This window comes from Podarcis cretensis (assembly GCF_951804945.1).
Source record: "Podarcis cretensis genome assembly, chromosome: 3".
Classification (NCBI taxonomy): domain Eukaryota; kingdom Metazoa; phylum Chordata; class Lepidosauria; order Squamata; family Lacertidae; genus Podarcis; species Podarcis cretensis.
Genome location: NC_137172.1, coordinates 1,695,423 through 1,720,396, shown reverse-complemented (window position 1 = coordinate 1,720,396; position 24,974 = coordinate 1,695,423). Strand labels below are relative to the sequence as shown.

At 49.1% G+C, this 24,974-nt stretch overlaps 1 protein-coding gene and 1 long non-coding RNA gene across 3 annotated transcripts in view; one reads left to right on the top strand and one right to left on the bottom strand.

The window, feature by feature from the left end:
• Positions 1 to 21,255, bottom strand: part of CLU (clusterin) — a 40,930-nt gene extending 19,675 nt beyond the window's left edge. For both annotated transcript variants that reach the window (XM_079968836.1, XM_079968835.1), the window contains exons 1-3: positions 21,170 to 21,255; positions 7,403 to 7,517; positions 1,135 to 1,283 (exon numbers count right to left, since the gene is read on the bottom strand). In XM_079968836.1, the coding sequence (XP_079824962.1) occupies positions 1,135 to 1,283; positions 7,403 to 7,490 (237 nt within the window). In that variant the 5' untranslated portion in view covers positions 7,491 to 7,517; positions 21,170 to 21,255. The remainder of the gene's footprint in view (positions 1 to 1,134; positions 1,284 to 7,402; positions 7,518 to 21,169) is intronic.
• LOC307212073 overlaps positions 1 to 24,974 on the top strand; it is a 198,262-nt gene that overhangs the window by 94,573 nt on the left and 78,715 nt on the right. The gene's annotated exons all lie outside the window — the stretch shown is intronic.

The following is a 24,974-nucleotide window of genomic DNA, read 5'->3' as shown; positions in this document are numbered from 1 at the left end:
TGATAAAAGGTACACCTTCCTTTTCTTTACATTGGAAATGTATTGTTGGAGTGGCACACAAAGGATGAACAAGTTAAATCTGTGATGATAGATTGGGCAAGAGATGTCAGACATAACATAATGTTTGAAGATTGGGAAAGGTTGTGGAGGAAAGGGGTCAAGTTCACTGCATGTACGGCGTTATGAAAATGATGTATAGATGGTACTTAACCCCTGTAAAACTAGCAAAGATTTACCACAAGAGCGATAATCTATGTTGGGAATGTAAAGAAAAAGAAGGTACCTTCTACCATATGTGGTGGACGTGTCCCAAGGTGAAAGACTTCTGGGAAAAGATTTATAATGAATTGGAAAAAATGTTGAAATACACATTTTTTAAGAAACCAGAAGCCTTTCTACTTGGAATAATAGGTTTGGAATCGCCCAAGAAAGATGTCAGATTGTTTTTGTATGCCACAACTGCAGCTAGAATTTTGATGGCCAGAAACTGGAAATCACAAGAAGTACCAACAGTGGAGGAATGGCAAATGAAGATGATGGATTTTTTGGAGCTAGCCGACCTGTCTGGAAGAGTCCGCGACCAGAAGGAGGAGGAGTACCAAGAGGAATGGATGAAATTTAATGATTATTTAGTTAAATATGTTAAGATAATTTAAACAGAATTACTTGTGAGTAACAGATTGGCCTAGGATTTAAATATGTGAAATTGTATAATGCTACGGATAGAAGTCAAAATGAAAGGAAAGAAAGATGTTAATTGAACAAGTCAATTTTATATGAAAATAGTGTTGGAAAATTGCTACGAGTTACATGGAAACTCAGCTAGGGGGATTTGAGGAAGTCACCCAACAATGGTAACAAAAGTGGAATTTTTACAGTTAGGATAAATGTTTGTTTGTTTGTTTTTCGATATTGTAATGTTTTTATTGTTTGTTGTTATGTTTGTTATAAATTTGGAAAACCAATAAAAAAAATTGGGGGGGAAACAAAGGTCAAAACCAGCACCTTTGGGGGCAAGGTCAAGCTGTTGCAAGGTTGCAGCAATTTGACCTCACCGCAAAGGCACTGCCGGTCAGCTTTAAGCTACATCTTCTGCAAGAGGTGGGCATTTTGGGGAAAGTTGTGCAGACAGACCTCCTTCTGCTTCTTGGTGTCCTCCAGGGCGTTCAAGATATCCCGGTGGTCCCTGCTAGTCTGGTCCATGAGGACCTTCATCTGCCGGACGCCGTTGATGGCATTCTCCAGCTCCGAGTCGACCAACTTGCTTCCCGTTTCAGACATCTCTGCGGGAAGAAAACTTGCACACTTCAGAAAACAGCCGGCAGAGGCAGAGAGAAGTTGCTTCCCGTTTCGTAACACCCTTCTGGACCGTCTAGAGAGGCTAGGAGCTGGGGGCACTGTTATACAGTGATTCCGCTCCTTCCTCCTGGGCCGTGTTCAGAACGTGGTGGGGGGGGATGAGTGTTCAGACCCCTGGGCTCTCACTTGTGGGGTGCCTCAGGGTTCCGTCCTCTCCCCCATGCTTTTCAACATCTACATGCAGCCGCTGGGAGAGATCATCAGGAGGTTTGGGCTGGGTGTTCATCAGTATGCAGATGATACCCAGCTCTACCTCTCTTTCAAATCAGAACCAGTGAAGGCGGTAAAGGTCCTGTGTGAGTGTCTGGAAGCGGTTGGAGGATGGATGGCGGCTAACAGATTGAGGTTGAATCCTGACAAGACAGAAGTACTGTTTTGGGGGGACAGGGGACGGGCAGGTGTGGGGGACTCCCTGGTCCTGAATGGGGCAACTGTGCCCCTGAAGGACCAGGTGCGCAGCCTGGGAGTCATTCTGGACTCACAGTTGTCCATGGAGGCACAGGTTAATTCTGTGTCCAGGGCAGCTGTCTCCCAGCTCCATCTGGTACACAGGATGAGACCCTATCTGCCCGCAAACTGTCTCGCCAGAGTGGCACATGCTCTGGTTATCTCCCGCTTAGACTACTGCAAAGCACTCTACGTGGGGCTACTTTTGAAGGTGACCCGGAAACTACAACTAATCCAGAATGCGGCAGCCAGAGTGGTGACTGGGAGTGGCCGCCGAGACCATATAACACCGGTCCTGAGAGACCTACATTGGCTCCCAGTACGTTTCCGAGCACAATTCAAGGTGTTGGTGCTGACCTTTAAAGCCCTAAACGGCCTCGGTCCAGTAGACCTGAAGGAGCATCTCCATCCCCATCGTTCTGCCCGGACGCTGAGGTCCAGCACCGAGGGCCTTCTGGCGGTTCCCTCATTGCGAGAAGCAAAGCTACAGGGAACCAGGCAGAGGGCCTTCTCGGTGGTGGCACCCACCCTGTGGAACGCCCTCCCATCAGATGTCAAAGAGAAAAACAACCACCAGACATTCAGAAGACATCTTAAGGCAGCCCTGTTCAGGGAAGTTTTTAATGTGTGACATCTTAGTGTATTTTTGATCTTTGTGGAAGCCGCCCAGAGTGGCTGGGGAAACCCAGCCAGATGGGCGGGGTACAAATAAATTATTATTATTATTATTATTATTATTATTATTATTATTATTATTATTATTTTATTAGTGGGGTCGTCTCACATAAGTACGTCTATCTATTTGTTTATCTGTTGCATTTCTGTCCCACCTTTTTCTCCATGGAGCTAAGGGTTGCATAAACAGTTCTTCTCATTCAATCCCGACAACAGCCCTTTAAGGCTGAGAGGCCAAGGTCATAGCCGGTGAGTGGGGAATTCGAACCCTGGACTCCCCCAGCTCCTGCCCACTACGCCATACTGGCTCTCAGAAGAAGAGCCTTGCTGGATCAGGAAAGCGGCCCGTCCGGTCCAGCATCCTGTTCTCACAGTGGCCACCCCAATGCCCTTTTGGTAAACCTGCCATCAGGATTCGAACACAAGACCCCTCTCCCCTCCTGCTATTCAGAAGCATTGCTGCCTCTGGCCATTGAGGCAAAGCATAGCTATTGTGGCTAGGAGTCATCAACAACCCTCCCCGCCATGAGTTTGACTCATGCTCTTTTAAAGCCCTGTTTAAACTTTTCGAATGTTTTACGTTATTGTTAAATTTTCTTGTTTTTATTTTTACTTGTTTTGTTATTTTTTAGTATTGGGTCAGGTTTAAGGTGCTGGTTTTGACCTTTAAAGCCCTTTGTGGCTTAGGGCCCTCGTATTTACAGGACTGCCTCTCCTGGTCTGCCCCACAGAGGACCTTAAGGTCCATGAATAATCATAGTTTAGAGGTCAGACTATCCTCCACCAGGGCCAGGGCCTTCTCAGTGATGGCTCCAACCTGGTGGAATGCTCTGTCCCATGAGACCAGGGCTCTTCAGGATTTAACCTCCTTCCCTCAGGCCTGTAAGACAGAGCTATTCCGCCTGGCCTCTAATTTGAATTCAACCTGATCTTTTATTTCCCTTCTCTTCCCTTCCCCTCCCCTTTTTATGAAGATCACCCGCTCTGAGAGCTCTGAGACCCCACATATAAATCTCCCCTGGCCTCCTCGCTGGCCCAAGTAGGACCAATTCAGCCAGCTAGCCCTGGGGATTATCTAATTGATTTTTGATTTTTGAATTTATTGTTATTCATGTTTTTATACTGTATTTTATGCTGCTTTTATAATTAAGTGTTTTTAAATTTGTTGTTAGCAGCCCTAAGCCTGGTTTTCTGAACCCGGAAGGCCCGAGTATAAATAAAAAATTATTATTATTATTATTATTATTATTATTATTATTATTATTATTATTACTATGTTATATTTACAGAATCAATGTAAAGAAATGGACTCCCGCATAGAGTTTGATCAAACACTTGCAATCAACAAAACAAATGCAGAAATTATTATTATTAGTCTCGTTGTTAATTTTATTGTTTTATCCTTGTTTGTAATTTTTTTCTTTTTTTTACAATCAAGCAGCTCATTCATGCAATTTATAAACATACCATGCATCCCAGAACTTGGGAGAAGCGGAGAATAGCCACTGACTGGTGAATTATTCCAGCCTTTTCCTGCCCTTCTTTTTGCATCCTGTCTGGGTTTTTTCAAGTGGCAACAATCATTCCCAAATCATCTACACACACACACACACACAGAAACAGCAGCCTCCGCCCTGAACCCTTGACCGCAACCCCTGGCAGTTTGGCAACCCTAGCAAAACACTGCGACCTCGCCAGGCAGAAATGATTCCCCCCACGAGTCCCTGAGTCACAGTTCTGGGAAATGACTTCATGGCGCAGGTGTCGAAATTATGCCCTTGGAGCCTAAAATTGGCAAGAGCATTTCTTTTCATCCTTTTTTTTTATTATTATTCTGTGGCTGGCAATACAGACATCTATTATGGATGCCACAGGACAGGTCTGATCAAGCCGCAGTTCTAACACATCCTCTCTGCCTGCCCCCTATCCTTGCCCAAAAATAAAAAGTGCAAAGTTTTGTTTTTTTTAGCAAACCTGATTGATTTGTGACTCAAATGCAAAAGCGTTTTCCAGTCCAGGGCTCCTTCGACTGCAATGGAATGAGAAGCTCTTCCAGCACAGTCATACCTATTGTTACGTTTGCTTCATGTTACGTTTTTTCAGGTTGCGTCCCGCATGCGCAGACACACAAAATGACGTCATGCACAGAAGCGGTGAATCGTGATCCGCGCATGTGCAGACGCGCAGACGCACAGACGCGGGTTGCTTTCCTTTCATGTTGCGAACGGGCATCCGGAACAGATCCCGTTCGCAAGCAGAGGTACCACTGTGCAATAATAATAATAATAATAATAATAATAATAATAATAATAATAATTTATTATTTATACCCCACCCATCTGGCTGGGTTTCCCCAGCCACTCTGGGCGGCTTCCAACAAAGTATTAAAATACAGTAGTCTGTTAAACAGGGACGCAGGTGGAGCTGTGGGTTAAACCACAGAACCTAGGGCTTGCCAATCAGAAGGTCGACGGTTCGAATCCCCGCAATGGGTGAGCTCCTGTTGCTTGGTCCCTGCTCCTGCCCACCTAGCAGTTTGAGAGCATGTCAAAGTGCAAGTAGATAAATAGGTACCGCTCCGGCGGGAAGGCAAACGGCGTTTCCGTGAGCTGCTCTGGTTCGCTAGAAGCGGCTTAGTCATGCTGGCCACATGACCCGGAAGCTGTACGCCGGCTCCCTCGGCCAATAAAGCGAGATGAGCGCCGCAACCCCAGAGTCGGCCACAACTGAATCTAATGGTCAGGGGTCCCTTTACCTTCTACCTTAGTCGGGTAAACATTAAAAGCTTCCCTAAAAAGGGCTGCCTTCAGATGTCTTCTAAATGTCAGGTAGTTGTTTATCTCTTTGACATCTGGTGGGAGGGCGTTCCGCAGGGCGGGCGCCACCACTGAGAAGGCCCTCTGCCTGGTTCCCTGTAACTTGGCTTCTCGCAGGGAAGGAACCGCCAGAAGGCTCATGGCGCTGGACCTCAGGGTCTGTCCTCGCGCCAACGCTATTTAATTTTTATATCAACTCTCTAGCAGTAAATATGGCGAAAGAAAATGCCCACCCTCCCAAATTGGCAGGTGTGCCCCTCCCGGTGCTTCTGTATGCGGACGACGCAGTCCTACTCTCCTTTTCCTGTGTTGGCTTGAGGAAGCTTTTGAGATCACTTGCTGACTATTGTCAAGCGGAACAACTATCAATAAATTACAGCAAATCTAAAATTATGGTGTTCTCAAAAAAAAGAAGGAAACACAAATGGAGAATTAATGGTCAACCTATTGACCAGGTAGCAACTTTCAAATACCTGGGAATAACTTTTCAGGAAAGGGTCTCGTGGCACCAACAGATGAAAAACGCCATTGCCAACGCAGGAAGGGCCAGTAAAGCCCTTACAAGATTCTTTCATGGGAAAGGGGGAAAATACGTTCCGGCGGCCTCCCAGGTTTTTGCTGCAAAAATACTCCCACAACTCACTTATGGATCCCAGGTCTGCAGTTTTAAAAATTTTGCGCCTATGGAGGCATTTCAAACAAAATTCTATCGGTGTTTATTGGGGATCCCCCCTTGTGTATCTAATATAGCTGTCCGCTTAGAAGTTGGACAACCACCCGTTAACGCACGGCTGTGGATTCTAAAGATACACTACTGGTTAAAACTTATTTTTTCCCCGGCCGGTTTGGCTCCCTTAACACTCTTAGACACCTTTCATTCTACCTGGAAAGCTTCCCTGTTTGAAAAGATAAGAAGCTTGGGATTCTCCCCGCAGATCTTAATAGCGGCAGGATATGAGAGTGCCAGAAGTCAAGTGCTCCAACGCATTAGGGACATAGAGCTGCAATGTCATATGGACAAAATGGATAAACATGCCACAATTAGAGACTTTGGGAGAGGGTTCTCACCCGCAAATTATCTGGCTGATTTACAAATACCTAAGTACAGACACTCCTTTACCCTGGCCAGATTCAACGTTCTGCCCTCTGCCCTGTTGTTAGGCAGATATGAGGGCAAACCATATGAGTCACGTGTTTGCCCATGTGGCTCATCGGAAGTGGAAACAAGTCTGCATGTATTGCTGCACTGTAGTTATTACGAGGACTTACGTCTGACCTTTATTGCCCCAGTTCTACAAAAGCTTAAAAATAAACCAGAACTCCTATGTATGAGAGCCTTGGTAGAAGATAAGGTCCCTGAAATTACGATCAATGTTGCCAAATTCTGTGTAGCTGCTATTAGGCGCAGGAAACAAGAGCTTTCCAATGTCAATATGCAGGTGAAGGCAAATATTTAATTTTATTTATGCTGTCTAATTTTAAATTGTTGTTATGACCTAATCTGTTGAAATTGTCCTTTGTTCTTCTGGTGTTATCTTTTGCTGACTAGCTGTACGAGTTAATCTGGTCTGTGACCGTTTAATAAACTTTGATTTGATTTTGATTTGACCTCAGGGTCCAGGCTGAACGATGGGGGTGGAAACGCTCCTTCAAGTCTACTGGACTGAGGCCATTTAGGGCTTTCAAGGTCAGCATCAACACTTTGAATTGTGCTCGGAAACGGACTGGGAGCCAATGTAGGTCTTTCAGGAATGGTGTTATGTGGTCTCAGCAGCCGCTCCCAGTCACCAGTCTAGCTGCCACATTCTGGATTAGTTGTAGTTTCCGGGTCACCTTCCAAGGTAGCCCCACGTAGAGCGCATTGCAATAGTCCAAGCGGGAGATAACCAGAGCATGCACCACTCTGGTGAGAGTCTGAGGGCAGGAAGGGTCTCATCCTGGATACCAGATGGAGCTGATAAACAGCTGCCCTGGACACAGAACTGATCTGTGCCTCCATGGACAGCTGTGAGTCCAGAATGACTCCCAGGCTGTGCACCTGGTCCTTCATTTAAGAAGAATGCAGAAATATAGAAGCACCAACCTCTCCACTGTTGCTTACTTACGTTTCAGCTCTTCAGGAGGAACAAGGCAGTGCCCGCCATCCCAGAAAAAGAGGAGCCCCAGCAGAGGGAGCCATCCACAAGGTGTCATCTTCTCCGCAGAAACAATACCAGGTTCCTGAAAAGATCAGGAAGACAGGAGGGCCACATCAGACAGCGTGAAGGGTTCAGATACTGAACTGTTCATGTACAGTTACACCTCATGTTACATCTGCTTCATGTTACATTCTTTCAGGTTACGTCCCACCACGACCCGGAAGTACCGGAAAGGGTTACTTCCGGGTTTCGTCACTCACGCAGAAGTGCAAAATGACATCACGCGCATGCGCAGAAGCGGCGAATCGCAACCCGCGCGTGCGCAGACGTGCCGCTGCGGGTTGCACTCTTTTCATGTTGCGAATGGGCCTCCGGAACGGTTCCTGTTTGCAACCAGAGGTACCACTGTATGCTACAACTGCGGCTAGGATATTGCTAGCACAAAGATGCAAAAGTATTGAAACTGAAGAAGAATGGCAAGGAAAGCAGGTGGAATACACTGAAATGGCAAAACTTTGAGAGAAAGACAACAGAGATTTCAAGAAGGACTGGGAACCATTTCTGTTCTATTTACAGAATCAATGTAAAAAAATGGACTCACTCAGCATATTTATCTATATTTTCCATTTTGCCTTTATATGCAGATACAGTTCAAGCCTTGAAATAAAATTATTTGTCAGCATAACTTTTGGGGGAAAAGACTCCAGTTATCCCCAGGGTAAAAAAAAGGGGGGAGCACATTATCCACCTAGCCCGGGCCTCTGCCTGGCTCTGCAAAGCCCTGCTCACAGGGTTTGACTAAACACTTGCAATTAACAAAACAAATGCAGAAATAGAAACAGGGTTTTAAAATGATAAGAGAATAATTATTTTAAAAAAATTAAAGAATAAAAAAATAACCAATAAGCAAGGAGAGGTAATATGGCAAGAAACCCAGGAAATGAAGTTGAGGGAAGTCATGGGGGGGGGACACGTGTTGAGGATTTATAATGTATTTTGTTTTTGAAATAATGATTGTGGTGGTGGTAAAATTCAATAAAAATTATTATTATTTTAAAAGGGGTCAGATACTCTAAGGGTGTACAGGAGGGACACCTCGAAGTGCTGAGATGTTGAAGCGTCCCTCTCCTGCCAAAAAAAAGCACAGGGAAGCTATGGGAGGCGGCGGAACTCCTTGCTACTGGAAACCAACCCTGTGTCCTCTCAGTCATTGCATTACTGAAATTGTGACTGCTGGGTTGTGGTTGTTGCTTTTACAAAAGGTTTATTACCAAAAGTTTATTAGCATTCTGTTTCCATGTTTGATCTTGCATTTGGATTTGCCGTGGCCGCATTTCACTGTATAAGCCACTTTTAATTGAATACTTGAAAGGTGAGTTTGATGAGAACACAAGGAGAGCCCGCCAATTGCCCATCTAGCCCAGCATCCTGTTCTCACAGCGGCCAAACAGATGCCCCAAAGGGAAACCTGCAAGCGGGATTCGAACTCGGGAGCAACTCTCCCCTCCTGCAGTTTCCAGCAACTGAGATTCAGGAGCATTGCTGCCTCTGACTTTGGAGGCAGAGCAGAACCATCCCGGCTAGGAGCCATTGACAGCCATCTGCTCCTCAGTGAATTGGTCCAATCTTTTTTCAAAGCCATCCAAGTTGGTGGCCGTCACTGTGGCAGGGAGTTCCACAGATTAACTCTGCACTGTGTGGAGAAGTCCTTCCTTTTACATAATAATAATAATAATAATGATAATTTGGCTGGGTTTCCCCAGGCACTCTGAGCGGCTTCCAACACAATATTAAAATAAAGTAATGCATCAAACATTAAAAGCTTCGCTAAAAAGGGCTGCCTTCAGATGTCTTCTAAAAGTCTGGTAGTTGTTGTTCTCTTTGACATCTGGTGGGAGGGCGTTCCACAGGGCGGGCGGCACCACTGAGAAGGCCCTCTGCCTGGTTCCCTGTAACTTGGCTTCTCGCAGTGAGGGAACCGCCAGAAGGCCCTCGGAGCTGGACCTCAGTGTCCGGGCAGAACGATGGGGGTGGAGACGCTCCTTCAGGTCTACTGGGCCAAGGCTGTTTAGGGCTTTGAAGGTCGGCCCCAACACCTTGAATTGTGCTCGGAAACATACTGGAAGCCAATGTAGGTCTTTCAAGACCGGTGTTATGTGGTCCCGGCGGCCGCTCCCAGTCACCAGTCTGGCTGCCGCATTCTGGATTAGTTGCAGTTTCCGGGTCACCTTCAAAGGTAGCCCCACGTAGAGCGCATTGCAGTAGTCCAAGCGGGAGATAACTAAAGCATGCACCACTCTGGCGAGACAGAGCTGGTAGACAGCTGCCCTGGACACAGAACTGACCTGCGCCTCCATGGACAGCTATGAGTCCAGAATGACTCCCAGGCTGCGCACCTGGTCCTTCAGGGACACAGTTACGCATTCAGGACCAGGGATTCCCCCACACCTGCCCGCCTCCTGTCCCCCAAAAGCAGTACTTCTGTCTTGTCAGCATTCAACCTCAATCTGTTAGCCGCCATCCATCCTCCAACTGCCTCCAGACACTCACACAGGACACTCACTTTCTCTCTCCTGAACGTTCCAACATTCAGCATCATCGCATGTCCACAAGTACCGGTGTTAGGAGGGAGAAAAACTTTCCTCTGCCCCCTTTTTCATCTTTAATTATTACATTTGCATACTGCCCTTCATCTGCAGATCTCAGGACGGTTCAAAACATTTAAGAAAAACCACAAAATAAGTATTAAAATAAGAACAACGACAAACCAATTTTAGAGACTGCCTTAATTGCAGAGACTGCCGTCACGCTCTCTGAACAGCTGGCGCTCTGACCGTGCGCAGTCTGTGCCTTATCTAGTCCAGCCATTGAAAAACAAACAGGAAATTTGGCCGCAGAGGAGATGACGGCTGAAAAAAGTTCCACCTGCGGCTCTTGGAAGCGGCTGGAGTTTTGCATCATTCTCCCCGTCCCCCTGCCAGCCTAAAGACCAGCTGCAAGACCCTCCAAACACAAGCCAGCCAAGAGCCACAAAACAGGGGTGAACATGCTCTGAGTACAGAGTGTCTGAAGGGAGAAACACACAGAGCTCAGATACAGAGAACTTTCTTGGCCGGCCGCCCTCGTCTCCATGGCCTGGAGCTTCTGGAATCCAGGGGGGGTGCGGAAATGGGGGCTTCATTGTGCCAAGGTCCCGCTTTCTGGAAACTCCCTCCCTTGTGCCCGTTGGGAGGAAGAGTTGCGTAACAGATGGCACTGCCATCCAAGGCAAGCGGGGCGGGCAGGCGGCTCTCACGGAGAAATAGAACGAGGGGGGAGATTGGCAAGCTGGCTGCGTGTGCCCTCTGAATCAGCAGGCATGATGGGGGGAGGAAAGGAAAAGGCTGAGCCTCCCTCCCTCGGAGATTTTGTGCCTGTGCCTTCAGCAAGACCGGCAGATGGATCCCCACCAGGAGAGGAAAGGGGGAGAGGAGTGCTGGGAAACGTTCGGAAAAAAGCCAACCCAAACCACCGAGGGTTTGAGCAAAAAATTCCCGGATGGAGGCAGGCTGGAGGGGGGCTGGCAAAGAGAGAATAGACAGAAGGGGAACCTCGGCAGACTTTGGTAATCTTTGGCAACACGGTGCCCTGAGCGAAGCCAACATTTGGAGCCCCCAACCCGATCTTCTCAGTTGTAGATCTTCTTGATTTTGAAGCCCCTTGGCTAGGTGTCGGTACAGTGGTATCTCTGGGTGCAAAGGGGATCCATTCTGGAGCCCCATTCGCATCCAGAAGCGAATGCAACCAGCGTCTGCGCATGCATGGGTCGCGATTCGCCGCTTCTGCACATGCGCATGACGTCATTTTAACCGTCTGCGCATGTGCGAGCAACAAAATCCGGAAGTAACGCGCTCCGCTACTTCCGGGTCGCCACGGAGCACAACCCGAAAATACTTATCCCGAAGCTACTTCAACCCGAGGTATGACTGTACAGGGAACCCGCAAACACCACCCAAAATCCAACGCTGCTCTTGTTCCGAACACTAGAACTCGCAGTCATCGAAAGAAGCTGAACGTTGGAAGATTCAAGACAGAAAGTGCCGGATTTGCGTATAAGCAAAACAAGCTATAGCTGGGGCCCCACTCTCTTGGAGCCCCCCCCCCCCAAGATTTAAAGTATACCTGAAGGAGCGTCTCCACCTCCATCATTCTGCCCGGACACTGAGGTCCAGTGCCGAGGGCCTTCTGGCGGTTCCCTCGCTGCGAGAAGTGAGGTTACAGGGGACCAGGCAGAGGGCCTTCTTGGTGGTGGCACCCGCCCTGTGGAACGCCCTCCCACCAGATGTCAAAGAGAAAAATAACTACCAAACTTTTAGAAGACATCTGAAGGCAGCCCTATTTAGGGAAGCTTTTAGTGTTTAATAGGTTATTGTATTTTAGTGTTCTGTTGGAAGCCGCCCAGAGTGGCTAGGGAAACTCAGCCAGATGGGCGGGTTATAAATAATAAATAATTATTATAAAGGAAAAAACCTGGATGTACATTTCCAAAATACAACATAAAAAACAAGTAAAATACAGCAACAGTGTTTTGTTTTGTGTTGTGTAGACTCCTCTGATGTAAGTCATGGGCCCCGCCTGCTAGCCTGCTCCCTAAAATATCACATATAAAAGGCCCCATTACCTTCAGTAGCTTAGAGGTAAAGGGACCCCTGACCATTAGGTCCAGTCGTGGCTGACTCTGGGGTTGTGGCGCTCATCTCGCTTTACTGGCCAAGGAAGCCAGCATACAGCTTCCGGGTCATGTGGCCAGCATGACGAAGCCGCTTCTGGCAAACCAGAGCAGCGCACGGAAATGCTGTTTACCTTCCAGCCGGAGCAGGGACCGAGCAACGGGAGCTTACCCCGTCGCGGGGATTCGAACCACCGACCTTCTGATCGGCAAGCCCTAGGCTCCATGGTTTAACCCACAGTGCCACCCACGTCCCTCTTCAGCTTAGGGCCTCATCAAACCTCAATCCGGCCCTGGGGAACTCGCAGCAGCAGGAGACCAACTGCCCATCATGGGGCAGGGAGTAAAATGCACATTCGAAAGGAACCATTTTATCCTTGAGTGCCAGGGGGCTGCCCCACACAGGAGTGATGCCCGGGGCAGCAAGAGGCTGTGTGCTTTGGATTCTTGCAACAAGTAGCCAGTGTATCCCAAGCCGCCCTTGGCCTCCCCAGAGCTCGATGGCGTGGGAAGGGAGCAGAAGAGGCATCTTGTTGCTCTGACCCACAGGTCAATGGCAAAGCAGCTGCTCAGGGATGCAAGAGGTCGCTGTCTCAGGCCCTGGCACCGACACCTGGGAACGTGTAGCCGGCAAAGAGCATCTCTCTCCCACCCTCCTCTCCTTCCACCTGCTCAGCGGCAGGGCAGCTGCTTGGCATAGAGAAGGCCCCGGGTTCAACACACACACCCCCCCCCCCAGCATCTCCAGTTAAAGGGATCAGGTAGCAGCAGGGGATGGGAAAAACGCGGCCGCTTCTGCCCAGGAGGCCTGCCAACAATTCTGGGCTCAATGGACCAGGGTCAATGCACTACCTCTTTTCAGCGACAAACACAGTTTTCTCTCTAGACAAGCAACGACAAGGGGGACCCTGCAAAAACTCGGCACATTCACACCGTATACCGTACTTGAAGACATAAGGAGAGACTGCTGGATCAGGGCCATTGCAGGAATTTATGTATAGGATGGGGGGGTTGCTCCTCCAGCAGATATCATGCACATGCAGGCCACTACCAAAATCAGCACAATCACTTTTGTGACTTTTGTGAATTGTCCCCACAAAACACTTCATCACAGTTTCTTCCTATCTATTCAAAGGGCTCTGCTGTAGAACACCAAATGTAAGAATTCACTGATCAATGTACCTATGTACTGGCTCACAGGGAAAACTTCAGAAATTCCCATAGACATGTGAGCTCAGCTACTCAGCAGCCCCTCTGCCTGAGGGATAATTCCTGGCATCCTGATACCTGAGTGCCAGACAGGTAGCCATTCCAGAAATAACAAACCCAGGTGAAGACAAAAGGGTGTGATGAACTTGGCTGGGAAACAGGAAAATGTAAATATCTATTTTGTTCTACTTGATTGGTGTTTGGTGGAGGGCAAGACGAACCATGGGGCAGGGTCTAGGATGCTCAGATTACTGCCACCAGACCTCCCCTTTCATGATGTAACTGTGATGTATTAGTGATGTAGTTTGGGGGTAACATGGGGATTAAAAGGGAAAGGGACCCCTGACTGTTAGGTCCAATAGCGGACATCTCTGGGGTTGCGGCGCTCATCTCGCTTTACTGGCCGAGGGAGCCGGTGTACAGCTTCCGGGTCATGTGGCCAGCATGACTAAGCCGCTTCTGGCGAACCAGAGCAGCGCACAGAAACACCGTTTACCTTCCCACCGGAGCAGTGCCTATTTATCTACTTGCACTTTGACATGCTTTCGAACTGCTAGGTTGGCAGGAGCAGGGACCAAGCAACGGGAGCTCACCCCGTCGCAGGGATTCGAACCGCCGACCTTCTGATCAGCAAGTCCTAGGCTCTATGGTTTAACCCACAGCGCCACCCGCGTCCCATAACATGGGGATTAGCAGCTAATAAAAGTTGGGTTCTCTTTTGTTCGGGGCTTCCATCTTGTTCCACCTGGTGGCAGGTGGGAGTCTTGTCGCAACAGTCTTCAATCAAGACCAAACCTACTGGCTGCTGTTTTGATCTGGTATTCCTGGCTGGTGTCCTTGTTTCTTGTCCAAGGGAACCCTCAGATTTCTCCATTAACAGGAAAAAGGCGGCTCATCTAGTCCAGCATTCTGTTCTCACTGTGGCAAACCAGATTCAAACAGAAGAACAACTCTCCCCTGCTGTGCTTTCCAGTGAAATAAATATTTTGATGCTCCCTTTAAAAGCACCCCAGCCTCGTAGGGAGGACAGGTATCTCAGAGAAAGCACTTTTGTGGAGGCTCTGCACCGGTCGGGAAATATAGTACAGTACAGGAAGTGGGTGCACGACCTTTCAGAAGACATTCAGAAGCCTAGCTGCCTCTGACTGTGGAGGCAGAGAAGAGCCGTAGTGGCTAGTAGCCCTGGACAGCCCTCTTCTAAGAATTAATAATAATAAATTTTATTTATACCCTGCCCTCCCCGACCAGAGCTGGGCTCAGGGCGGCTAACACCAGTAAAATTACAGTAAAAACATAATAGGGAAAAAAACCAATTTAAAATACAGGTTATAATGCAATTTAAAATGCAGCCTCATTTTTATAGTAGCCCATAAATCAAAACCATAAGGGGAGGGCAACATAAGGGTCAGACTGAGTCCAAACTAAAGGCCAGGCGGAACAGCTCTGTCTTTCAGGCCCTGCGGAAAGATGTCAAGTCCTGCAGGGCCCTGGTCTCTTGTGAGAGAGCGTTGCACCAAGTCAGGGCCAGTGCTGAAAAGGCCCTGGCCCTAGTAGAGACCAGTCTAACCCCCTTGCGACTTGGGACCTCCAAAATATTGTCATTTGTGGACCTTAAGGTCCTCCACGGGGCATAACAGGAGATACGGTCCCGTAGGTACGAGGGTCCTAGGCTGCATAGCGCTTTAATGGTCAAAACCAGCACCTTTGGGGGCGAGGTCAAGCTGTTGCAAGGTTGCAGTAATTTGACCTTACCCCAAAGGCGCTGCTGGTCAGCTGCATCCATAAGATGCATCTGACCATAAGACACACCTAGTTTTTAGAGGGGGAATGCAAGGGAAAAAATATTCTTTAAAGGGAGCGCTGAGCAGAGCCTGTATGCATCCCAGGCTCTGCTCAGCGCTCCCTTTCATGAGCCGCGTGGAGCGTGTGTGCGGCGCTTGCAGGCTTTTCCCGAGGAGGGAGAAGGGACTGACGGGCTGCCCTTCTCCCTCCTTGGGGAAAAGCCCCCAAGAGCTGCACACACATCCAGCAGGATGAAGGCTCCCCCAAGAGCCGCGCTCCCTTTAAAGAGCACACGGAGCGTGTGTGTGGTTCTTTCAAGGGAGCGCTGAGCAGAGCCTCCCGCCTGCATTCGCTCCATAAGACGCACACACATTTCCCCTTACTTTTTAGGAGGGGAAAAGTGCGTCTTATAGTGCGAAAAATACGGTACCTCTATGAATGTGTCTCATCCTCTTTTAAAGCATCATTCGGAATTGGTTGGTGCCTTTTAGGCAAAATGGCAGTGGAAGGAAACAGCAACTGAGATCTCAGCACCTGCTTTGTCTCTGTTTTTATTCTCCGGGACCAACGAGGCATCAAAACGAGCAAAGAGAGAGGGCAGAGAAAGGGGGCTGTGAATGCCAGCAAAGTTGGACGGCTGCCCTTCTGCCCAGGCTGCAAAACAAAAGAAGCAGGGAAACAGCTCTGGGACAAAGTAAATTCCTCCCAGAGATAAGGCGCCAGACAGGGAAGAGGAGGAGGGAATTGTTCCTGCACTTGCAAACAAAAAATAAAAACAGAGAGAGAGAGAGAGAACCCTCTTGATTCAAGCCCTGAGCCCTTGATTGTGCAAACAGAGACCATAATGATCTTCCGTGCCCTTCAAACGCAAACACCACACAGCTGCCCACACCACCTCTCCAATTCCAGGGCCTGGATGAAAAACACGGAACGGTGTCGGCTGCGTTTCACAGCGGCTGGCATTTCACATGCAGAAGCCAGCCACACAAATCTGCCAGGATCACGTTCCACAAACTGGCTGCGCATCGCTGGACCTCTCTCCAACCAGATTGCATCTCAAATGAGAAAAGCCAGCAGCTCAGCCCAGCCTGGAAGCCCTGCCAGGCCAGGTGCTCAGTGATGGCAGAAATCCTCTCTGCACTCTTCTTCCCATGCTCCTGTGTTGATTTCTAGTGGGCCCTGGCAAATAATAATAATAATAATTTATTATTTATACCCCGCCCATCTGGCTGAGCTTCCCCAGCTACTCTGGGTGGCTTCCAACAAAATATTAAAATACAGTAATGCATCAAACATTAAAAGCTTCCCTAAACAGGGCTGCCTTCAGATGTCTTCTAAAAGTCTGGTAGTTGTTGTTCTCTTTGACATCTGATGGGAGGGCGTTCCACAGGGCAGGCGCCACCACCAAGAAGGCCTTCTGCCTGGTTCCCTGTAACTTGGCTTCTCTCAGTGAGGGAACCTCCAGAAGGCCCTCGGAGCTGGACCTCAAATAAAGTCTTATTTTCCAAATGATGGACTGTGATTGATTCTCAGTTAAATATCTGGCTAGTTCAGATGACAACCTTGAGCTAGGTTAAGAACTTCGAGTACATAAAGAAGAAAAGTCACTTTTCCCAGCATTTTCTTAATGCTGACACGGACCATTCATAATGTAGGGATATTCTTCACAACTGTGAGGGTTGGGGCAAGCGAAGATGAGCGACGAAAATGAGCTCCAGCGTTTTGCACTGCTCCTGCTCGTGCTGCGCGGAAAAGGCATTTTGGTTCCTGAAATTCATTCTGATTGTGCGGATCAAATAGAACTGCTAGAATTCCACAGGACATTGCATCAGTGTGTGAAAACAGCCCGGATTCAATGATCCCCAGATGGTGGAGACGCCGGGCACCAATCCTGGCTCCTGGGCATCTTCACTTGGTTGCAAGTGGTCGATAGCCAGACATTCCACTTTGGTGACTATAACCTTGGTTTAAGAAGCATTTTGGCTCCTAGCTTATATACTTTAGTTTCTAACATCTAGTCCAACACCCTGCAAGGCTGGAATCTTAGCTAAAGTATCCCTGATAGAGAGCCATCCAACCTTCGCTTAAAAACCTCCACCACCTTCCGAGGGAGTCTGTTCCACTGTCAAATGCCTCTTACATGATGCCAGCTCTGCGATGCGGACGAGTCCTTCTACCCCAATAACAGGCACGATCATTGTATTAAAAGATAAAGGTAAAGGGACCCCTGACCATTAGGTCCAGTCGTGGACGACTCTGGGGTTGCGGCGCTCATCTCGTTTTATTGGCCAAGGGAGCCGGCGTACAGCTTCCGGAACATGTGGCCAGCATGACTAAGCCGCTTCTGGCAAACCAGAGCAGCGCACGGAAATGCCGTTTACCTTCCCACCGGAGTGGTACCTATTTATCTACTTGCACTTTGAGGTGCTTTCGAACTGCTAGGTTGGCAGGAGCAGGGACCGAGCAATGGGAGCTCACCCTGTCGCGGGGATTTGAACCGCCGACCTTCTGATCGGCAAGTCCTAGGCTCTGTGTTTTAACCCACAGCGCCACCCGCATCCCTCAAATCTTTGTATTATTTGATAGCAATAAGCCATCCGCTGCGGCACTCTGAATACAACAAGCGTTCCCTGTTTGCAGACATGACCGGCTCTTTTGCAGGGAGAGAGGAGCAAATTTGGCCAGCCTTTAGGAATACTCTTCCAGGAATCTTTTGACATCTGGGTTAAAAAACCCAAGCAAGTTTCTAGCTCTCATTAACGCAGAAGAATACATTGCCTGCAAACTTGGGAGAACAGAGGAGGGCGAAAGCCTTTCAAGGCAAGACCCAGTGTCAAAATGAATGGGGCACCAATTCACGGGGGTGTGCAAGAGAGATATGATCACTATTGTCATCCTTCTAGAGCCCTCGCCTTTGACACTCTTCCCTGCTGCTCTTTGAACAATCGAGCACAGCTATCTGGTGCAATCAACCGCATTTCAGAGCAGGAACAAAGCCGTCGTGAGAGATGAAACGGATCCTGCCCCGGGTCTTGCACTTAAGGAACAAGCTGCCCCAAATGCCTAAAAATCTGCAACAATTTTCCAGGCACAAGAGGGGGAGAGAGGGAGAGAAGGAAGAGAAGTATCAAATGCTGCCACAAAGAACTGCAATTGCAGAAAAATGAAATGACACGGCTGGTGTGTTGCTATTCAGCTGCAAAAGGCCCGTTTTAGAGCTCACCAGAACCTAAGAAGAGCCCTTTCTGGGAGATGATATATAATGAAATGTAAAAAAAAATGTTTAAAATAACTTTTGTTAAGAAACAAAAAACCCAGAAGCTTTTCTATTAGGAATTATAGGTACAGATGTTCCAAAGGAGACCAGAAAAGACTTTTTATGTACGTGACAACAGCCGCATGGATGCTGCTAGCCCAGGGATGGGAAGAAGAAGCAGTCCCTACCAGGGAGGAATGCCAAGCTGAGCTGATGGACTGTGCAGAGATGGCAAAGTTGACTGGAAAGCGAAGGAACCAAGAGGATGAAAACTTTTAAAAAGAATGGAGGAAATTTGTTTAAGAGACCGTTGCAAGCAGATGAAAACAGCAGGGTTTTAATCTCACTTGGATTGCTATAATTTTATGTTTGTAAAATCAAATAAAAATGATTTCATTAAAAAAAAAGAACCAAAGGAGAGCCTGCTGGATCAGGTCACTCTCTTTTCAAGCCATCCAAGCCTCTTGTGGCAGGGAGTTCCATAGTTTCTGCACTGAGAAAATCTGTCCTGAATCTTCCAACCTTCAGCTTCATTAAAGGTAAAGGGACCCCTGACCATTAAGTCCAGTCGTGGCCAACTCTGGGGTTTCGGCGCTTATCTCGCTTTACTGGCCAAGGGAGCCGGCGTACAGCTTCCGGGTCATGAGGCCAGCATGACTAAGCCACTTCTGGCGAACCAGAGCAGCGCACGGAAATGCCGTTTACCTTCCCGCTGGAGTGGTACCTATTTATCTACTTGCACTTTGACGTGCTTTCGAACTGCTAGATGGGCAGGAGCAGGGACCGAGCAACGGGAGCTCACCCCATTGCGGGGATTCGAACCGCCGACCTTCTGATCGGCAAGTCCTAGGCTCTGTGGTTTAACCCACAGCGCCACCCACGTCCACAAATTCTAGAGTTATGAAAGAGAGAGCAATGCCGTCCTCTATCCACTTCCTGCAGGCCAGGCATAATTTTTTATCCTCTTCCTCATAGCTGAAAGCTGTGGTGATATAGACTCCCTCGGAAAGCGGCACGCTCTCCATCGCGAGTTGGAGGGGACCTCAAAGGTCATCCAGACCAACCCCCTTCAAGGCAGGTATCTCAACTAAAGCATCCATGAGGTTGGAGGCTTTCAAGCAAAGGTTGGGTGGCCATCTGTCAAGGATGCTTAGTTGCGATTCCTGCATTGCGGGGGTTGAGCTGGATGACCTTTGGGGTTCCCTCCCTCCTCCAGAGTTGTTTCTGCTCGCCTTTTCTCTGAACTAAAAAGCCCCAAAGGCTTCAACCTTTCTGCATGGAGTCGTTCCATCTCTTCAATTATTTTGTGTGCCCTTTTCTAAACTTCTCCAGGCTTTACAATATCCTTTCTGAGCTGGATGAAGGCTGCAACTCAGGCGAGGGGATAGGGTGCTGGAAGGGATTGGGGTTCCCTTCCTCTTGCAATTTGGGGTGCTGCAGGGCCCACACCCTCAAACTTCACCCTGCCCTCCCCTTCCTCGGTTTCCCCCATGGCGGCATCTAGACCGGCCAAGACCTGCACACTTCCTCCCTCTGCCAAAGCCCCAGAGAGGAATTCAGAGGCATGTTTTGAACGGTCATGAGGTCTAGAAACCTTGCCAGGCGAAAGCCCGCCGCTGATGCGTCAACAACTCTCTGCCCGAGTGCCATTCCGGGGTCAGCAAAGCATTGTTTCCCAACTGCAGCCACGGAGCCAGAAACTGCATCAGGGACACCGTGCCCAGCCTACGAAAGGAACACAGTGTACCTGGTCTGCTTAATCTGACCCAACTCAGCTGCGGTGACAAAGCCTTGCCCATGCTCAAGGCCGCGCGCAGATTCTGCATGGCAACAAGGGTGGGGCTCAGGGCACAGGATCTGCACCGACGGCCCCCCTTGCAGCCTCCCACATCTCCAGGGGGGAGGGCAGCTGAAGGATCCCTTGTCTGAATTCCCAAGAGAGATGCTGCCAGTCAGAGCAGGGAGAGGTGGGACAACGGTTTGACTCGGGATAAGGAAGCTCCCAACTCCGTTCAGTATCAGGAAGTGAAACACTCTTAATTGAAGGGGGGGGAGCACAAGGCCTGGGTTCTCACGACTATACTGCACTTCCCTCCAGCGTAGCCCCTGGAGGCAGGTTCCCAACCACTAGGCGACACAGCCTGCCCTCTTTCCCATCAATATGCCACTCTACGGCAACCCGCACGCTCCGTCTCGGGGGCGCACCCAGCCCATCCTCTCCCCCAAACCCCACGCCGAGCACGCGCGCACAGACCAACCCACGCGCGTGCGCGCACACACATACCCCTCCAACAACGCAAGACGTCCCAGCCCGAGTTCTCCCGCAAAGACCCGCTCCTTTCCCACCATCCCCAAAAAGCCGTTTTCTAACCGTGTCCTTAAGGGAAAGCGTTCACACGTGACGCGTGTGCCCGCGCAGGTCAGACTGGGGCTTTCCCCGCATCCACCTACACAGCAGATGTGCGGCGGTCGTTTCTTGAATCCACCACCCCTCCCCGCCCCACTTGACCTACTCCGAAGCAGCTGCGCCCTGCAGAGCTCTCCTCTCCGGCTCCGCGCACGTGTGGATGCGCTGCTACGCAAAGGGAAGGGGGATTCTGCCGTTGCAAATATTAAGCATCATCGCCTCCCCTTTCGCGCGCGCGCTTCCCATCCCTTTGCAAACCCTGCCCGGCCTGCGCAGATATCCGCAGCCGCTGTTTGGATGCGGGGGCGCAAAATCCAGCCGACTTTGCGCGCTGACTCCACTTTTCCTGCAAAAGCGCTGCAGCTGCATCACCTCTCGAGTCGCTCTCGGCTTGTCCTCCTCGCCCGGTCGATCCGTGGCGCAGTGGCAGCTCCGCGCTTTTATAGGCGGGCGCCTCCCCCCCCCCCCCCACTTCTCCACCTCCCCCCTCAGCTGCTCTGAGCTCATCGCAGACAGACATCAACCTCCACCCCCCCCGCCCGCCCGGGATGGAGCCTGGGAAAGCAGCAGCCAGAGCGCAGCTCCCCGACCTGCCGCCAGGGGTAGCTCCTGCTCCATCGCCGACGGGGCGCCCCCAAACCGGTTCTGGTTCCCCCAGACTCCCGCTGTTTGTTCAAGCATGGGGGGTCCATTCGTAAAAGGGGAGCCAGAGCGACGCCCCCCCCAGGCCTTCTCACCGTCCCCCATCACCGCAAAGCCCCGCTCTCCAAAGCGTTCTTCATGCACATGATGATGATGAAGAAGAAGAAGAGGAGGAGGAGGAGGAGGAGTTTGGATCCTTGCTGCGGGATCACATTTACCCAGTGCTGCACTGGCTCCCGGTGGAGTACAGGGTCAGGTTCAAGGTGCTGGTTTTAACCTTTAAAGCCCTATACGGCCTAGGACCCTCGTACCTACGGGACCGCCTCTCCTGATATGTCCCACAGAGAAACTTACAGTCTTCAAATAAAAACATCTTGAAGGTCCCAGGCCACAGAGAGCTTAGGCTGGCCTCAACCAGAGCCAGGGCTTTTTCAGCTGTGGCCCCGATCTGGTGGAACGCTCTGTCACAAGAGACTTGACATCTTTCCGCAGGGCCTGCAAGACAGAGCTGTTCCACCAGGCCTTTGGCCAGGGCACAGCCTGACCCCCTACTTCTGTGATCCTCATAGAACTCTAGCCCAATGGTTGCGATCAATTTGATTTGAATTAATTTTATAATGAAATTATTTTAGAATGTTGTATTATTTTACTGTTGTTAGCCGCCCTGAGCCCGGCTTCGGCTGGGGAGGGCAGGATATAAATAAAAAATTATTATTATTATTATTATTGTTGTTGTTGTTGTTGTTGTTTGATATTCTGCTTTATCACTACCCGAAGGAGACTCAAAGTGGATCAACTTCTCCTTTCCCTTCCTCCCCCACAACAAACACTCTGTGGGGTAAGTGAGGCTGAGAGACTTCAGAGAAGTGAGGCTGGCCCAAGGTCACCCAGCAGCTGCAGGTGGAGGAGCGGAGACGTGAACCCGGTTCCCCAGATTACGAATCTACTGCTCTTAACCACTACACCACACTGGCTCTCTGAATTATTTGTTGTTGTTGTTTAATCATTTAGTCGTGTCCGCCTCTTCGTGACTCCATGGACCAGAGCACGCCAGGCACTCCTGTCTTCCACTGCCTCCCGCAGTTTGGTCAGACTCATGTTTGTAGCTTCGAGAACACTGTCCCACCATCTCATCCTCCGTTGTCCCCTTCTCCTTGTGCCCTCCATCTTTCCCAACATCAGGGTCTTTTCCAGAGAGTCTTCTCTTCTCATGAGGTGGCCAAAGTCTTGGAGCCTCAGCTTCAGGATCTGTCCTTCCAGTGTCAAAACAAAAAAAATTCCTTCCAGTAGCACCTTAAAGACCAACTAAGTTAGTTCTTGGTATGAGCTTTTGTGTGCATGCACACGAAAGCTCATACCAAGAACTAACTTAGTTGGTCTTTAAGGTGCTACTGGAAGGAATTTTTTTTGTTTTGACAATGGCAGACCAACACGGCTACCTATCTGTAACTGTCCTTCCAGTGAGCACTAATCATAGTTTAGAGGTCCCGGGCCCTAAGGAAGCCAGACTATCCTCCACCAGGGCCAGGGCCTCCTCAGTGGTGGCTCCGACCTGGTGGAATGCTCTTTCCCAGGAGACCAGGACCCTGCAGGATTTAACTTCCTGTAAGACAGAGCTATTCCGCCTGGCTTTCAATTTAGCCTGATCTTTTATTCCCCTTCCTTCCCTCCCGCTCCCCTTTTTATGAAGATCACCCGCTCTGGGATCCCACAGCTAATTCTCCCCTGGTCTCCTCGCTGGCCCAAATAGGACTAACTTAGCCAGCTAGCCCTGGTGATCATCTAATGTTTATTGGATGAATTTCCCCCCTAAATTGATTTTTGAATCCTGAATTTATTGTTATTCACGCTTTATATTGTATTTTATGCTGGTTTTTTGTTGCATCAATTAAGTGTTTTAAATTTGTTGCTAGCTGCCCTGAGCCTGGTTTTCTGAACCGGGAAGGGCAGGGTATAAATAAAAATTTATTATTATTTATTATTAAACATACCCAGCTCCTTCAATCATTCCTCATCAGGCTTGGCTTCTAGACCCTTGATCATCTTAGTTGCACCCTTTGGGTTTGGTCTGCCAACCAGCTACAAATCCGCCTAACGGTTGCCTCATCCAGCCCACATTTTGCTTTCTTTTCCACAAGAATATCGTGGGGGACTGTGTCAAAATCAATTTCAATAGGAGCTTTGCAACAGGTGGGACAGGGTTCTTAACAATCGCCATCTTGCTTGTTTTATTTTTATTTATTAGATGACCCTTGGGGCTCCGTTCCAACTCTACAATTCTGTGATTACATTTATATGCCATGTTTTTCTTCCAAGGAGCTCAGAGACGTCTCGGACCTGGTTCTCCCCATTTCACCCTCACACCAACCCTGTGAGGTGGGTTAGGCTAAGAGACGAAGACGGGCACAAAATCACCCAGTGAGCTTCATGGCTGAGCGGGGATTCGAACCCGGGTAAACTGCTCCCAAGTTGTTAAGGGCTTTATATACCATTAGTAGTAGTTGTGGTTGTTGTTGAGTCGTTTAGTCATGTCCGACTCTTCATGACCCCCTGGACCAGAGCACGCCAGGCACTCCTGTCTTCCACTGCCTCCCACAGTTTGGTCAAACTCATGTCCGTAGCTTCGAGAACACTGTCCCACCATCTCGTCCTCCGTCGTCCCCTTCCCCTTCTCCTTGTGCCCTCCATCTTTCCCAACATCAGGGTCTTTTCCAGGGAGTCTTCTCTTCTCATGAGGTGGCCAAAGTCTTGGAGCCTCAGCTTCAGGATCTGTCCTTCCAGTGAGCACTCAGGGCTGATTTCCTTCAGAATGGATAGGTTTGATCTTCTTGTAGTCCATGGGACTCTCAAGAGTCTCCTCCAGCACCATAATTCAAAAGCATCAGTTCTTTGGTGATCAGCCTTTTTTATGGTCCAGCTCTCACTTCCATACATCACTACTGGGAAAACCATAGCTTTAACTATACGGACCTTTGTTGGCAAGGTGATGTCTCTGCTTTTTAAGATGCTGTCTAGGTTTGTCATTGCTTTTCTCCCAAGAAGCAGGCATCTCTTAATTTCGTGACTGCTGTCACCATCTGCAGTGATCATGGAGCCCAAGAAAGTAAAATCTCTCACATACCATTAGTAACCCTAATCATAATGATAATAATACCATCTCCACAAGAACCTGTGATAACCCAAAGAATCGGGTTGTGGGTGAGAGTCTGGGTCAGTTCAAAGGGACAGCAGTGGTTGTGGCTGCAGCAGTCAGGCAGCTGTGAGGATGCTGAGGTCCGCACGTCCAGTGGTGGAAGTGAAACTGGGGCACAGGGCTAAAAATAAAAGAAATCCTTGCTCAGCTGTGGCAACTGATCTCTTGCCAAATCACAAGATCTGTCTGGCTTTGGGGTTTGTCAGATCTGAGAGAGGGGAATTCTGCAGAAGGGGACACACATATACACCTTGGAAACCTCCCTGGATAGCATCATAAGATTCTAGATGTGGGGATGTTGAGGGTGGCAGGAGAGGATATATTGTTTATTAATATCCTTCC